Source organism: Budorcas taxicolor, chromosome 11 (genome assembly GCF_023091745.1).
Source record: "Budorcas taxicolor isolate Tak-1 chromosome 11, Takin1.1, whole genome shotgun sequence".
Classification (NCBI taxonomy): Eukaryota; Metazoa; Chordata; class Mammalia; order Artiodactyla; family Bovidae; genus Budorcas; species Budorcas taxicolor.
Window position 1 is genome coordinate 49,669,873 of NC_068920.1, and position 16,961 is coordinate 49,686,833.

The window sequence follows — 16,961 nt, forward strand, 5'->3', positions numbered from 1 at the left end:
GGTGGGCTACAGTCCATGGGGTCGCAAGAGAGTCAGATACTACTTAACAACTAAACAACAAAAAGGAGTTAATCTGTGAGGCTAGACTCTGAATATATCTCCATGGATTTGCCTGTTTTTCTCCACTCCTAGCCAGTAAATGGCTTAGCTTAGTTTTTCTGTGTTTTAGCATCATTTTCAGACATTAGCCTCGTATTTCGTGGTAGTACTCCCCTCTGACGATTGCTTGGTTCTTGTTGCTTAAAATTTCAGAAGTAGAACTTTCAACATCCATTCTTTCCTTCCCTAAAGATTTCTAGATCTTGCTTGGATCATGCAAGGGAGGTGTTTTACCTATGGGAAGGAAGGGTAGTTAGGGCTAGGGGATTGGCAGCCTTGCCAAGTTGTGGAGGGTTATTTCCGAAAAGTAAATGATAGCAGACAGAAGCAGCTGAGCATGAGAGAAGTCCAGTCTCCCTGCACTCTTCCCGGCCTAACAGTAAGTGGTATTTTTAAAAAATTTTGCCTGTTTTTGAAATGATGTGGCTATTTCCTGAGTAATTCTCATAGGAAAAGATGCCGACAATTCAGAATTGTACTATATAAGACAAAATTTTTTATTTCTTCACTCTTTTCCAAGAGGGGAACCAACCCTGTTAACAATTGTCTGTATCCTTGCAATTCTTAGTTTAACTGTTTACTAATATATGTACCTGTATACATTTTTTTAAAAACCAAAGCACACACACACACACACATATATTATCCAGTTACTTGCCTTTTTCATCATAATGGTGTGTCTTAACTTTCCTTGAGTAGTACTTCTCCAGTTATATGAATGTGCTGTAAATTACTTAATTGCTACTATTGATTACAAATTATATTCATTTATTTTACACTAACAGTAAAGTGGTGACTTCTTTTGCTTTAGTCTTTATTTCCTGCTTAGTTAAAAGATCTGGGAGTCTAGCTATTGTTGTGACATCACAGCATCATGCTAAGGCACTGTTACAAGTTCTCATAATGTTTTGGGGATTGGTTTTTTCCTATGTTGATTTTTTTTTTATCCCCAAATTGTGGTAAAGTACACATAACAAAATCTATCACCTTAACCATTTTACCTGTACAGTTCAGTCATGTTAAATACATTCACACTGTTGTACAACTATTACCACCATCCATCCCCATAACACTTCTCATCTCATGGAACCGAAACTCTATATCCGTTAAACGTTTTGAGTCTTTGCTTTCAACTCTTTAGGTGTATACCCGAGTAGAATTGTTGAATTATATAGTGATTCTATTTTTAATCGGGGCGGGGGGGAGGACCCACCATACTGCTTTTCATGGCAGCTGCACCATTTTTACATTCTCAGCAGCAAAGCACAAAGGTTCCGGTTTCTCCATACTCTTGTCAACGTAGTTATTTTTAAATATGTACCTGTACTTTAAAATGCATTATTAATAAGTAATATATATTAATCAATACCTATGTAAAGGTGACTCAGTGATGAAGAATCCACCTGCCAATGCAGGAGACATGGGTTTGATCCCTGATTCTTGAAGATCCCCTGCAGGAGAAAATGGCAACCCGCTCCAGTATTCTTGCATGAAAAATCCCATAGATGGATGAGCCTGGTGAGCTACAGTCTATAGGGTCGCAAAGAGTTAGATATGACTGAGCACACACACATACATAATAAGATTATGCTAATTATTATATTAAATGTCAAGTTCTCACAGCAGCTAGTATCCTCATTCTGTAGATGACTTGCTTGTGACTGCTTTGGATGTCAGGGTTTCTGCTCTGAATGTCAGTTTATGCTAGTGCTCTCAAATTAAACTGGAGAGCTTTTCTAGCTCTTAGAGATACACTGGTACACTTTATTTTGAAAGAATTTTTTAAAAAGAACTACTCAATTAACTCTTCATTGAAAATGTAGTAGCACTTGACCTTACTGTCTGGACTTGTTGCTTTTTAGGAGTGCTTCTTCAATTTTTTAATCTACATGATTGTTATATCCATGTAGGTATTTTGTTTTTTTGTTCAGTAAAACTAAGTATATCACAGATTTTAACATGTAATGCACTCATATCTAAATACTCTGAAATTTTATATTTCATTTCCTCTTTAAATCAAGATCTACCAAGATATTTTCATTTTATTCTATAGTATGCCAGGTTTTTTTAATGGATATAAAGTTATGTATATGAATGTATCAATTTAGATCAAGCTTGTTTGTTATTTAAATTCTGTGTACACTTTTTATTTATTTGAATTTTTTATTCTCCATAAAAAGCAAAAACTATAGAAAAATTTTTTGCAAGTACCTTTTTCTCCCCCATGAATTAGGCATGCAATTGAATCTCTCCCCATTGCTGCCATTTGTATTTTGTGATAAAAACATGATTAACCTCAGGCCAGAGAAGGTGATGGCAACCCACTTAAGTACTCTTGCCTGGAAAATCCCATGGAAGGAGGAGCCTGGTAGGCTGCAGTCCATGGGGTTGCGAAAGGTCGGACACGACTGAGCGACTTCGCTTTCACTTTTCACTTTCATGCATTGGAGAAGGAAATGGCAACCCACTCCAGTGTTCTTGCCTGGAGAATCCCAGGGCTGGCAAAGCCTGGTGGGCTGCTGTCTATGGGGTTGCAGAGTCGGACACAACTGAAGTGACTTAGCAGCAGCAGCAACCTCAGGCAGTGTAAAGGCACTTTTGAGGGTAGTTTGATGGGTAAGGTCAGTAAGATTTCCAAATGTATGATAATGATTTAGCCAAATGGCATTAAGCCAGCCATGTGTTGGAGTCATACTTAAAAGCAGTCAGAGCCAATAGTTTTTAAATAAAACATTTGAACTATAAACAAAAATAAAATAACAAATAAATAATAGTAGCTCCTACTCAGCCTAAGAAAATCTCATTGCCGTATATGATGCCATGGGTACTCCTCCTTGATCATATCTCTATATTAGTAGTTCACTTGTGGAATATAGCTATCCTGAATTTGTCTTGTATTTCTTTTGTGTTGTTACTTTATTCATTCTTTTTACTCAGCTTTTTAAAAACTGAGATATGATTGGCATGTAATATTGTGTAAGTTTAATGTTATATCTCATTATTTCTTCCAGTGGTAGGAGCAGTTAAGATCTAGCCTCTCAGAAAGTTTGATGTTTGTAATATAGTTTTATTGTCTATAATTTCCATACTATGTGTCAGAGCTCCAGCAATTATTTACTGACTAGTTGCAGTTGTGCAATTATTTATATGTTAACTACACATTGGCAGTTTTGTATGTTTTTAACCTATGAAGGTGGGATGCATTGTATGTATTCTACAGCTTGCTGTTTGCACTCCATCTTATGTTTATGCAATTCATTCATGCTGATGGATGTAACTTTTTCATCTTTACTGTTGGGTATATTTTATCAAAATACTATAGCTTACCTGTCTCTCCTCTTGATGGACATTTAGTTGTTTCCTGCTTTTCCTTATTTCAGACAGTGCTACTGTGAACACGAGTGCATATGCTTCTTGTGGAGCATTCATAGCAGCAAGATTCATAATAGCTAAACAGTAGAAACAGAGATGTCCATCAATGGATTAATGGGTAAATTACAGTCTGGCCTATCTATATAATGGAATATTATTCAGCCATAAAAAGTAATGAAGTACTGATAACACCCTATGGCATGGATAAACCTTGAAAACATGCTAAGTGAAAATAGTCACAAAAGACCACATAATATGTGATTTTCTGTATCTGAAATATGCAGAATAGGCAAATTCATAGAGACATAAAGTAGACCAGTGTTTTCCAGAGTCTGGGGGAAGAGTGTAATAGTGAGTAGCTGTTGATGGGTTGGTTGGAGGGAGGGGGGTAAAAATGTCCTAAATTTTGATTGTAATGAGATTATACAACTCTGAATATACTTTAACTAGTGAAGTGTACACTTTAGATTGGTGAACTTATGACATGTGAATTATATCTTCTCTGGTGGCTCAGATGGTAAAGAATTTGCCTACAATGTGGGAGACCCAGGTTTGATCCCTGGGTTGGGAAGATCCCCTGGAGAAGGAAATGGCAACCCACTCCAGTACTCTTGCCTGGAGAATCCTGTGGATGAAGGAGCCTGGTGGGCTACAATCCATGGGATCACAGAGTCAGACACAACTGAGCAACTCACACACACACACACACACACACACACAAAGAAGTTAAAGTAACTTCCAGGAAAATGTTTTCAAATCCAACCCACTAGTAGGTTATAAACCAGTGTAGTGAGTCAGAATGGATTTAACAGTTTCTTTGGTTTAACTTTTTGTTTTAAACTACAGGAATTTCTTCATCATTTATTCTTTAGAAATTGTAGGGGTGGGGAGTTTGTGTGGCTAATTTGAGTATATGAATTCATGAAATGTGTAAGTGAACATTCATAAATAGCATATGATGATTATTAATATATAGTATTTGACTACAAAAGACTCAGTAAATTTTTGTTTAGTACTTTGGTTTGCTGTTGAGTGATTAGTGATGATTATACCAGAAATGGAATCTTGAGTTGAAAGGATCCTTCGAGATCAGAGAAAACATTCTAACTTGGCTTTTATTACCTCTTGATTCACACTCCAGACTTTGTGTCAGAACAAGCTTGGAAGTATAAGGAGAGCAAAACTGTCCAGCTTTTCCACTGCTTTCTGCTTTCTTCCCAAATTTTTGCCTTGATTCTGCTCTATACCACAGCCAAGTGTATTCCTGTTTCTAATATTACTGGTGTTTTAATTGGGTTATAGATTATTTGACTTCTTCAGAAGCATACTACTATTAAATTTCGATCTGTTGTTCATTTCAGTTTATACTGGAGATTTTGTAGATGTACTGGGTTAAATTTTGTATGCTTTGAGAGCTTTAAACTACTGATAACAATGGTTTTTCTTCTAAATATAAATAGCATATACTTGTGACATGAAATATTGATAGGTATGATAAGTTTTAAAGCACAGACTGAAACTATTTTAGAACTCTTCCTTTTAGTTCTAAGAAGACTGGTTTTTAGGTTCAAGTGTTAATAAGCTGAAATTCTTTCTGTAGTATTTCTTCAGAAATTTTATACTATTATAACAACCATCAATCAAAGTTACAGTGATATTGAACTCTTTAATCATGTTATCATCTTTTCCTCAGTATCTAATAGTAACTGTCTGTTTTCTCAAATTTTCTTTCTTTTTTGGGTTTTTGTCTTTCTGGCAGAGGCTTTTATTCAGTTGTCTGATGTTCATTGATTGACATCGTGTGTAAAAGCATGGGTTAGTAAAACATGGGCGGTTTGAGAAAGCCAAGATAATACAAGGATCTCAAGGAAACTAAAGATCAAAGAAGGCAGTACATCATTGAAACAATACAAGAGTCTATAGAAAAGGAACATTCAAGAGAAAAAACAGTGGGAATTTCATGTCTGTTTTTCACAACTTAATATTTCACTGCTTTTCAAAAATTTCTCAATTACAGTTCTTAAAATAAAAATTGTAAGATAACAAGTTTGAAATCAGAGAATTTGTTTTAGAAACATGTCTTAATAAATTTGGAAATGTTCATTCAGACTCATTCCCGCTTAGGAAAGTAGGCCAGGTAAGTTTCCCAAAAACATGCTTTCACTAAGAATTGAATCATGCAGTTTTGTAACTACTTTTGTATCCTCTGAGGGACAGAAAGTACCAAGAGTTGAGGCAAGTTGGAATGGCCACCGAAAATCCAAATCTAGTCATGCTTGCCACTGTAGTTAGGTCTCAGCAGCCCATTAATTTTGCTATTAAATTTTTTTCTGTTGAATTGAATCTTTTGAAAAAAAAAAAAAAAACAGTGTGATGAAAAAGGTTTGGAAATGCAAATAAAATACTAGGAAATGGGAATTATAATTCCTTTTCCTGCAACTGCTGAAAAGAGTGATGTGGACACTGCTTCTTTTGCTCAAAGCTTCATGAAGCAGGCAGCTTTTTTTTTTTTTGGTGTGTTTGTGATTTTTCTGGCCACATCATGCAGTATGTGGGATCTTAGTTCCCTCACCAGGGATTGAACCTGCATCCCCTGTAGTGGAAGTACAGAGTCTTAACCACTGAACCACCAGGGCAGTCCCAAAGCAGGCAGCTTTTAAGTGTCAGAGCCTGAATGCAAATCCACGTTTTTCTGCCTCCTGAACTACTTACTCAGTGCTCAAAAGTTTTGATATAACTAATTGATGGCATGTAGAGAAAGGAATCAGTTTTAAGTGTTTAGCACATTATAAAATAACATTTTAACCTGTCAAACCAAGTTTTTGAAATTTAGTAATACTTGAATACTCGGAGCCCATATGTGGCTGGAGATGTAGTTCATTACAGCTCTTTCAGAAAAGTCATACTATATAAAAAACATTTGTGGGCACAGACTGGGAAGAAATAATCCAAAATGTTAATATGTTCAGAGTAGAGATGTTTTAGAACAAAATAATTATTTTTCAAATTTCCTATATTTAACGTGTTATTTTTATAAACGGAAATGTTTCTATCTTTATCTGGTAGTTTAGGGGAATAATTCTAAATGCAGAATAAAAATTGTCTAAAAATACTCAACAGCTTTCATTTTTAGTACTGAAAAATTAGAAACAAGTGTCCAGCTGAACAGAATGTACCTGAGGAGATAGTGATGCCACTAAGGGAAGTAAGATTTTAGAGATTGTGTAGGAATGAGAGGGAAAGTTAACAATATAATAGGGAAAGCAGGATACAAATTTGTTTATAAAGTATGTTTTTTTATAAAAATAACAGGAAATTACTGGAGGAAGATCTAGTTTTACCAGCAGTTTTGTTTGAATATTGAGATTCACGTAATTTTTCCCCTTTATACTTTTGTATATATTTTCCAGGTTTTATTTAATCATGTACTGACTTTTTAAAACTAGGCTTTTCCTAGCACGAGGTAAAGTGATAGGTAGTGTTTTCCCAGGCTGCTACTGCATAGCATTCTGTTTGTGTTGTCTGTTCATGGGTCCTGTTTTCTTCTGCTCACATGGGATGAACATGTTTGTGTTATTTCTTAGATCCGAACCTCAGCCCCGAGGCTCTGCTCCACACTCTGAGAGTGACCCGCCCGAGCAGGAAGAGGAGATCCTGGGGTCTGATGATGATGAGCAGGAAGATCCCAATGATTACTGCAAGGGTAAGGCTTTCTGTGAGGAGATACCAAGGAAGATGTAGTTCATGTGTACACTCTTTCATTTGAATATTTGCTCTGTCAGCATCAATGGTGTTCATGCTTTCTGCTTATTGCATCCTTTTCTCTAAGTATAGGAATTAGTATTTCCTTTCAGTTTGACTTGATTAAAGCTTAGTTTAAATTAAATGTATCTACTCCCTTTTTCCTTAAAAAATGATGGTGCATATTTTCCTTAGAAAATTTCAGAAATATATTAATCAAAAAGAAAACAAAAGTCATCTATAATGCTGTCATCCAGAAGTGAACAGTGATAAGATTTGGTATGTAGACTTTTGAAAAACACATTTTCACTACTCTTTTCTCAAAGTGATGATTGCTAAGCTACATTATATTAGAATTACGGATACTTAAAAACCATGGCATAAGATTGCCTGATGTATTTTGTTTCTTTTACAAAACGTTCCAGGATTCTTGGGTAGGATCGGATCTTATAACAGAATGTATCTTACTGTTGAGGAGAACTTGGTTCTTCTCAGCAGGCAGAGATAGATGTTTAAATCCTTTGATTCCTGCCACTGTTGTTACCCTTTTCTGGTCTTCTGGTTTCTGTTTTGTTGTGCTGTGTTTTGGAAAAGTAATTTTTTTTTCAAGTTAACATGAGCTCAATAATACTATGTTGCTGACTTGCTTTAAAATTTTCTTTTGTTGAACTGATTGTATTAAAAGAAACCATTTTTATTTGCTGAAGATGTATAAATGTTGGAAAATGTAAGATTTTTTTTTTTTCTAAGTAAGTGATTCTTTCCCTCTATTGTTTCTTCCAGGAGGTTATCATCTTGTGAAAATTGGAGATCTGTTCAATGGGAGATATCATGTGATCCGAAAGTTGGGCTGGGGACACTTTTCAACTGTGTGGCTATCATGGGATATTCAGTAAGTTTTAGTACAAGAGGATTAGGTGATGCCTAAATGTTGTGTTTTATTTTCCACCTTTAGTCTAGCTCTAGACTGATTTCTTAATAAAAATCTTATAGTTGATAATCTTTATATTCTTGGGCAAATGACTTTCCTCTGGTGAAGCAGCACCTTAGAGGAGACACAAGATTGATTGAATTATTGTCAGTAAGGCTCTTGAAACTCCCAAATTCAAAACATTACAGATACTCCAAGAAAGTATAGTATATTAGTTCATAGTTTTTCCCACTGGAATAGAGCTAAATTTTTAGATGGTATCCTAGACCAACCTGTGTGAAATTATTTTCTTGTGTTTTGTTTCTATAACAGATTTGCTCAGCCATACAGTCTAAAACCTCTACATAAAAATCACAGGCAGTTAACATTGGATGTTTACCTTAAAGTATATCTTCTGTCTTTGATGAAACAGCAGTTGCTATCTATGCACTATTTTTATCAGTTTTTCACCCAAGTATTTCTTCTGGCTTCTTGCTACTGCTAAGTCGCTTCAGTTGTGTCCGACTCTGTGCGACCCCATAGACGGCAGCCCACCAGGCTCCCCCATCCCTGGGATTCTCCAGGCAAGAACACTGGAGTGGGTTGCCATTTCCTTCTCCAGTGCATGAAAGTGAAAAGTGAAAGTGAAGTCGCTCAGTCATGTCCGACCCTCAGCGACCCCATGGACTGCAGCCTTCCAGGCTCCTCCATCCATGGGATTTTCCAGGCAAGAGTACTGGAGTGGGGTGCCATTGCCTTCTCTGGCTTCTTAGAGGAAAGTATAATATTATAGCTTTTAACCTTTTAGGTTTTGCTATATAAGTATACAGAATACTTCTGATTTGGTGAAGTTTCCCCCCTTAGTTATCTCTATTTCATGGTTTTACATGGGTTCATGGAGCATTCAGAAAGTAGATTTTAACTCAGAGAAAATGTTTGATGACTGACATTATCTAGGAACAGATTTTCTTCTTCTTTTAAGTTTAGTTTGGCCAGTTAGTGCTGTTAACAGGTGCGGATGATCCCACAGAAGTAGTAGTTTGTGTTTGAGTACCAGGGAAACATGAAATCAATATTCATTCTATCACTGTCTCCCAGTTATGGTTAAATCTTAGCTTCATAACTGAAAGATAAGACATTTAGTCTTAATTGCCTGCATTTGTTTCTTAGGGGAAAGAAGTTCGTGGCAATGAAAGTAGTTAAAAGTGCTGAACATTATACTGAAACTGCACTTGATGAAATCCGGTTGCTGAAATCAGTAAGTATTAGATTGTATGTGTGAGCTGCATTATAAATAAATAAAGTTTTATTCAAGTTAAGACATACCAAGTATATACTTTTTGATATGGCTAAGTTTTACTGTAAAGTTCCAGTATTCTTAAAGAGGTAGAAGAAGACAGTATTTACACGTTCTGTATATTTGGTAGGGAACTGGCAGAATATGCTGTGATGGCAACTCTCCCTATACATGCACACTGAAAAAAACTTGCAAATAAAAATGGTTATTGAGCATGTTTTATGTGCCAGGTGACACAGTGTTTTTCTTTCCTGTCATGGTTAAAAGAAGTGTGAATAAATATATAACTTCTATTTTGTTTTAAAATCTTTAAAAATATTTAATATAAAAATAAGCACTGTAGTTATTAATTCCCTTATGTTACCTGGAAACTTAGGTAAATATTTTCAAAAACTTATTTTCAGTTTTCTTAAAAATTAGGAAATGTCAGTGAGGTAGAAGAAGCTTGAATCCCAAGTGAGAAGACATGAGTTTTTAGGACCGGCTCTATCTGAATATATCCTCAACTCATCTTTTTATTTCCTCTGAGCCTTAGATTTTCATTCAGAAAAGTGAGGATGCTAGACCAAGAGAGCTTCAGGGAAGTACTTGCAATGTGCTAGTCTGTAACAAGATGAGCTCATGCCCCAAAGTAAATCAGGGTACTGCTTCCTTCCCTGAGAGGTTTTTCTATGAAAAAAATGAAGGCTGAATAAGCAGTATGATTAGTGCTGTGGTTGATTTGCATCATGCAAAAGCCCCTGAATTCTTCCTGGCCTGGTAACTAGCAGTTAATTTGGGAGTAAGTAGAAAAATGTTATAATTAGAACAGTAATTATACAATCTTTGTTGATTGTATTTTCTTTTGTGAACTGTTTTTATTAAGCTCTTCAAGCTATTAAATTTTTATGTTTGTCTTATAGATTTGTATAAGCTCTTTTCTGAAGTAATCCTTTGTTACATATGCTGCTGGTATCCCCTCCCACACCATTTGGTTTATTTCTATGCTTTCCCTTTTTTTAAATATTGTCTTCCCTATTACAGGTTCGTAATTCAGATCCTAATGATCCAAATAGAGAAATGGTTGTTCAGCTACTAGATGACTTTAAAATATCAGGAGTTAATGGAACACGTATCCTTTTTAGAACGTATTTTGAAAACAAATCATGAAATAACTTTATTTCAAAGAAAAGAATGAGATTTGCATTGGTCTCTTTTCTCAAAACAAACTATAATCAAAATGTTTTTATTTTATTGTAAACTTTTGAACACATTATGAATCATATCTGTCTTTTGTATGTTGTGTTTTTTAAAGCTATTGCTTTACACTTTTTCCTTTTTTCAGGCAAATTAAAACTGAAGTCAAAAGAAACTTTAAGAAGACATGTAGTACTAAGTAAAGTTTCTATTTTATCAATTAACACAGATTTTAATGGAATTATTGAGAAATAGTAGGTTAAATAAGAATTCAGTGTACTTTATTATCTCAGTATTTAAGAGGCTGTACATGTAGATTATGCTTAGAATCTAAATGTAATTGTTCATATTCTGTCGTAATGAAAAAAAACCGACTGGTTTTATGTTTTGATCTGAAATTTTAGAATTTTAAAGTTGGAAGGAATGTTAGCTGTTTTTTTTTCCCCCATAAGTTAATATCCATGTGACATTCAAAGAGCTGATTGAAAGATTGTTGCAACAGCTAGGCTTGTAAAGGCCTATCAAATTTTTCAGAATAAAAGATGAAGAATTTCACTTGGATTGGAAAGTCTAAAACTGTTTTTAAAAGTGTTTAAAAATGTGTAAGGAAAGATTTCATGTATTATTCTACTTTCCCTGCATGTTTAGCTTCTCTTAAAACACACACTGTAGCCAGTGATTTGTTAAAGGAAATGGGCTACATAGGGCTCTGTAGTATCATGTGGACTGTGGTTTAAGAGATTTGAACTAAAACACATGGAGAAAGGATAAGAAAGGAGAGAGAACAAGTGATAACATGAAGACTTTATCTATCACCTCTGAAGTTAGGTTTCAGTTATTTCCTTGGAGAAGTGTAAATCATATCCCCCTGCCCTCCATCTGTAAGGAATACAGATACAGGAATCATGCCATATGAATCATCAGTCTTATGTCTGTTGTGGTCATTTCATAGGTGACTTACTGTGTGTATGGGTACACACACATTTTTTCAAAGAATTAGGGAGGCTAACCAAGAAATAAACCATATAGGATATTGCGATGGCTATTAGATTCTGTTTCCCTATTACTTGACCTTGTAATGTTTGTCATTGTGCCAAATTTCTCTCTTAATTTGGGAACATTATAGTAAAACTGTAGAAATAGTCTATATAATCTCCTTAGCAATTTTGACCCTAAGCAAGAACAGTTTGTTTTTTTTAACTATTGAAATATCTTAATAGATTTCGAACTTCAAGTTCTAAGATGTTTTCCACACATCACTGTATGCTTTCTCTGTAGTTTCTGTCCACTGAGTTCCTATTTTACTCATTTCTCCCTTTATCCTTAGCCATTTCTCTCTGCCCTTCCTCCTACTTGTCTCCCAACTGTCTCGGTTAACGGCATTATTTGCTGCTTCTAGAGATTGAAAAAGATAAAATGCAGAGCACTGAGTTAAGGTTTAAAGAGTTATGGCATTCTCCTGCCTCTCACAACACAGGCATAACTGTATGGAGCTACTTATCTGTGATTTTCTTAGTATCTGGGTATACTGCTTTTTCTCTGGAGCACTGTCCTTTCTCATTTCGAAGTATCACAAGGACTCTGAACTAGAAGTTAGTCATAGACTTCAGTATAAATGGGTTCATTCTACTTCCATGGGTGGTGAGGGGAAAAGAGTGATTAAGAAGGAACAGCTGATCTTTACATAATATTAACATAAGTCAGTGTCGTTTTTGGCCACCTATGTGACCTACTGTGTTTTTAGGATCCTTTTTTTTCTGGTGTGTATTTTACCTCTTTCGCTAGCTTTTCTTGTTCATAAGGCACTCTAAATGTGGCTCTTGATTAATTTTCAGCCTTTTTTCTTTATACCGTCTCCCACCAAATTTTTTTTTCACATATCCTTTTGCTATTTCACCCAGTTCTTTTTGTTTTTCAGCTATTAAATGTTTGATGATTTTTATATTACTAGTTGCAAATTAAAACAACATTGTTGTTAAATTGTAATGCTTTTTTTTTTTTTTTCTTTTTTTTTTTTGTAATGCTTCTGTCATAGGAAAGTTAATAATAAAGCTAGGAACTTGAGAATAACTTAAAATTCTCTTTTCTGGTGTGTTTGTTTAAGCAGTCTGCATGCTAAAATATCTTATTTTGGTATATTTCATATATACAGAAATAGAATAGTTTGAATCCTCAGAGATCCATTACCTATTCCCAGATTTATCAACTCATAACCAATGTTGTTTTGTCTGTATCTCCTGATAATTTTGTGACCAGTCTTAAATATATTATTTCATCTATAATTATTTTAGAAAGTATTTCCAAAAGACAGAGACTCTTAAAATACAACCCCAACATAGTTGTTATTCCTAAAAAAATTGGGGACCAGTTTCTTAGTCCCTTTATGTAGTCAGTGTTTCATTCTCTCTAGATGTCTCTTTTTATTTTTATTTTTTAAATTCTTTAGTCAAGAGTCACATAAAGTTTTTAACAGTTCGTTTATTATTTGGCACATCAAAATGTTGCAGGCTCATTTTGTATATTTACTATCCCAGACCTGGGGTCAGCCATTTATCTGCAAAGCCCTAATTCCTTTTAGTGGGAAATGGAGGACAGAATCTAAGCACAGCACACAGTTTGCCACTGGGTTGGTTACGGCCGTCACTTTTATGATTTTTCAATCTTCTGCAAAGAGCAAGTACCTTCATTCTCTTCCTCCCCTCCCTTTTTTGTGCCACTTGGAAGTTGCCCTTACAGCTTACTCTTGTGGGTCTGTGGGTTTGTTTGGACTATTTTTTCTTTGTGTGTTTCATTTTGGATAGTTTCTATTGCTGTGCTTTTGAGTTTAGTAATCTCATTCTGCAGTGCCTGATCTGCCATTTATCCCATCCATGGTATTTTTCATCTCTCACTGGCTGCTTTTCATCTCAGAAGCTCAATTTGGGTCTCTCTTTTTCTTCCAGTTTTATTGAAATATAATTTGATAATTATCACACACACTGTGATAAGTCTACTAAAGTTATATTATCATACCGAGATGTTAAAAGTTGACTATGTTCTCCACACTGTACATTTCACACCCATGACTCGTTTATTTTGCAACTGGAAGTGTGTTCTTAATGGGTCTCACCTATTTCTTTCCTCCTCCAACCATCCTCCCTCTGGCAACCACCTGTTTGTTCTCTGTATCTATAACTCTGTTTTCTGGTGTTTATTTGTTTTTGTCTTTCATATCCCACATTATTAAGTGAAACTGTACAGTGTTTGTCTTTCTCTCTCTCATTTATTTCACTTAGAAGCATACCCTTTAGGTTCATCTGTTTCACAAATGGCAAGGTTTCATTGTTTTTATATTAATATGTATACACCACCTCTTCTCTGTGTCTGTCTCTTTTTTAAAATTTTTTGTATCTCTTCAACATATGGAATACTGCTGTTTAATTTCCTTATCCGCTAATGCTAGCAAGTGGGTCAGTTCTGGGTCAGTTCTAAATGATTGATAATTCTAATTTTCAGATACATTTTCTTGCATCTTTGTTGCCTGGTAGTCTTTCATTGAGACATTGTGATTTTTACCTTGTTGGCTGTTGGATATTTTGTATTCCTTTAAATCTTGAGCTTTGTTCTACAATGCAGTTATTGCCAGGAAACAGTTTGATCCTTTTCAGATTTTACCTTTATGATTTGTTAGATGGCTAGGACTAATCATTGCTTCCACTGAGGCAAGGTTTTCCTAAATATTCTGCCAAATGCCCCATAACTATGATTTTTTCCAGGTTTTCTTTTTTTTTAATTGGACTTTCCTGGTGGCTTATATGGTAAAGAATCTGCCTGCAGTGTAGGAGACCTGGGTTCGACCCCTGGGTCAGGAGAAGGGAATGGCTACCCACTCCAGTTTCTTGCCTGGAAAATCCCATGAACAGAGGAGCCTCGTTGGCTGTGGTCCATGGGGTTTCAAAGCTGACAAGACTGAGTGACTTTGACTTTCTGTTCAGAATTGATACACAGCATTATAAAGCATGATGATTTAATAGATGGATGCATTGCAGAATGACTGCCATAGTAAGCTAACAGCCATCACCATGCAGTTACCTGTCTTTCTCGAGTTGAGGACTCTCAGCAACTCTCACATATACAGTATTATATTATTAAGTACAGTCACCATCCTGTACCTTACATACTCAGTACTTGCTCATCTTAGAACCAGAAGTTTGTACCTCTGAACACCATCACCCACTTGCCCCACCTCCCACCTTTGGCAACCACTAGTCTGTTTACTGTGTCTGAGTTTGTTGTCTTATTTTGGTTTTAGATTCCAAATATAAATGAGATCATATAGTTGTCTTATTTGGCATAACAACCTCAAGGTCCATCCATGTTGTCAGAAATGGCAGGGTTTCCATCTTATGGCTGAATAATATTCCATTGTCTACGTAGACCACATTTTCTTTATATTCATCCATCAGTGGACACTTAGATTGCTTCTGTGTCTTGCTATTTGTTTTGCATTTCCCTGGTGATTAGTGATGTCAAACTAATCTTTTTGAAAAAAACTGTCTTTTTCATGTACCTGTTGGCCATCTGTATGTCTTCTCCAGAAAAATGTGTTCAGATTCTTTGTTCTTGTTTTAATCAGACTGAGATCTTTTCCCCCTGTTGAGTCATACGAGTTTTTAAAATACTTTTTATTAACTCCTTGTCAGATCTTTGATTTTTAAGTGTTTTTCCCATTCCATAGATGGCCTATTCATTTTCATTTTGTTTCCTTTTTTTCTGCAGAAGATTTTTAGTTTGAAATAGTTCTTGTTCATTTTTGCTTTTGTTGACTTTGTTTTTAGTGTCAGATCCAAAATATCATCGCCAAGACCAATGTCAAGGAGCTTACCACCTGTGTATTCTTTTAACAGTTTTATTGTTTCAGGTCTTATGTTCAGGTCTTTAATACATTTTGAGTTGATTTTGGGATATAGTATAAGATAACAGTTTAGTTTCATCCTTTTTCAGGTGGCTGTTCAGTTTTCCCAGCATGACTTACTGACGTTACTGTCCTCATTGTATATTCTTGGCTCCTTCCTTGTAAGTTAATTGATCACATATGTGTGGATTTATTTCTCACCTATAACTGAAGTTTCCTAGTCTTCCTGGTTGGAGCCCTGTGGGGATGCTGGGCACTGTTCCCTCTAGCCCTTTCAGATGGTCGCCCCACAGTGGTTTCCTCATATGCCTGTGCTGATTACCTCTCTGCTGAGTGTTTGAGGCGGGCTGCATTGCAGATCTTCAGGGCTCTCTTTCTCTACAGCTGTCTCCTCTCTAATGCCTTGTTCTGTGAACCATAGCTGCTGCCTTGATCTCCCAAGACTAGTTCCATCTGTTTAACTCAAGGGGCTTGCCTGGAAAGTCTCAAGGCAGTAAGAAGACAGTAATCTGTCAGAGATCACTGTCTTCTTTGCCTCATATCCAAGGTCATTAAATCTGTTGTTTTATGTATTTTGCTTGATTTTGTTGTTGTAGCTTAAAGCAAGAGGGTAAACCCAGACCCTGTTGCTCTATCTTGACTAAAGAACTTTCTAGACGTATGTTTAACTCTAAGAAATTACCGACCAGTTTTCCAAAGCGGTTGTACCATTTTACACTTTTGTTAGTGTAGCAGGGGAGCTCCAGTTGCTCCATATCCTCACCTACATTTAATCGTGTTTTTCACTCTGCTGGATCTTCTTTGCTACACAGGTGTTTCTGTAGCTGGTGGCAAGCAGGGCCTTCTCTTTGTTGCAGTGTCCAGGCTTCTCATTGCAGTGGCCTCTTATTGTGGAGAACAGGTTCTGGGGCATGCACACTTCAGTAGTTGTGGTTCCCAGGCTGCAGAGTACAGGCTGAATAGTTGTGACGCTTGGGCTCAGTTGCTCCACAGCATGTGGGATCTTCCTCAACCAGGAACTGAGCTCATGTCTCCTGCATTGGCAGGCAGCTTCTTTACCACTGAGCCACCAGAGAAACCCTAATCTTTTTAATTTAGTCATTCTGGTGAGTTTGAAATGATATCTCACTCTAATTTTGATTGTATTTTCTAAGGTAGTCAATGGACACAAGTTTGGGTAAACTCTGGGAGTTGGTGATGGACAGGGAGGCCTGGCGTGCTGCGGTTCATGGGGTCGCAGAGTCAGACACGACTGAACAACTAAACTGAACTGAACATGTCCATTTTAAAATCTTTAATTGAGAACAGTTTCTTTCATGCATTCACCACCACCACCCCCTACTGACCTCAAAGAATCCAGGCCAGTTGTATTGTTCCTTAATTTGGTTTGCCTGATTGTTTGCTCATGATTAAGTTCATTAATCATTTTTGTCAGGTATACTACATTCTTTCTCATTGTATTATATCGGAGG

The 16,961-nt window shown here is 36.0% G+C and overlaps 1 protein-coding gene across 1 annotated transcript in view; it reads left to right on the forward strand.

Annotated features, from left to right (window-relative positions):
• The window catches only part of SRPK1 (SRSF protein kinase 1), a 72,179-nt gene that overhangs the window by 29,766 nt on the left and 25,452 nt on the right, over positions 1 to 16,961 (forward strand). Inside the window, 4 exon segments of the mRNA XM_052649153.1 lie at positions 7,056 to 7,174; positions 7,996 to 8,104; positions 9,293 to 9,380; positions 10,443 to 10,530. Of these exon segments, the coding sequence (XP_052505113.1) occupies positions 7,056 to 7,174; positions 7,996 to 8,104; positions 9,293 to 9,380; positions 10,443 to 10,530 (404 nt within the window).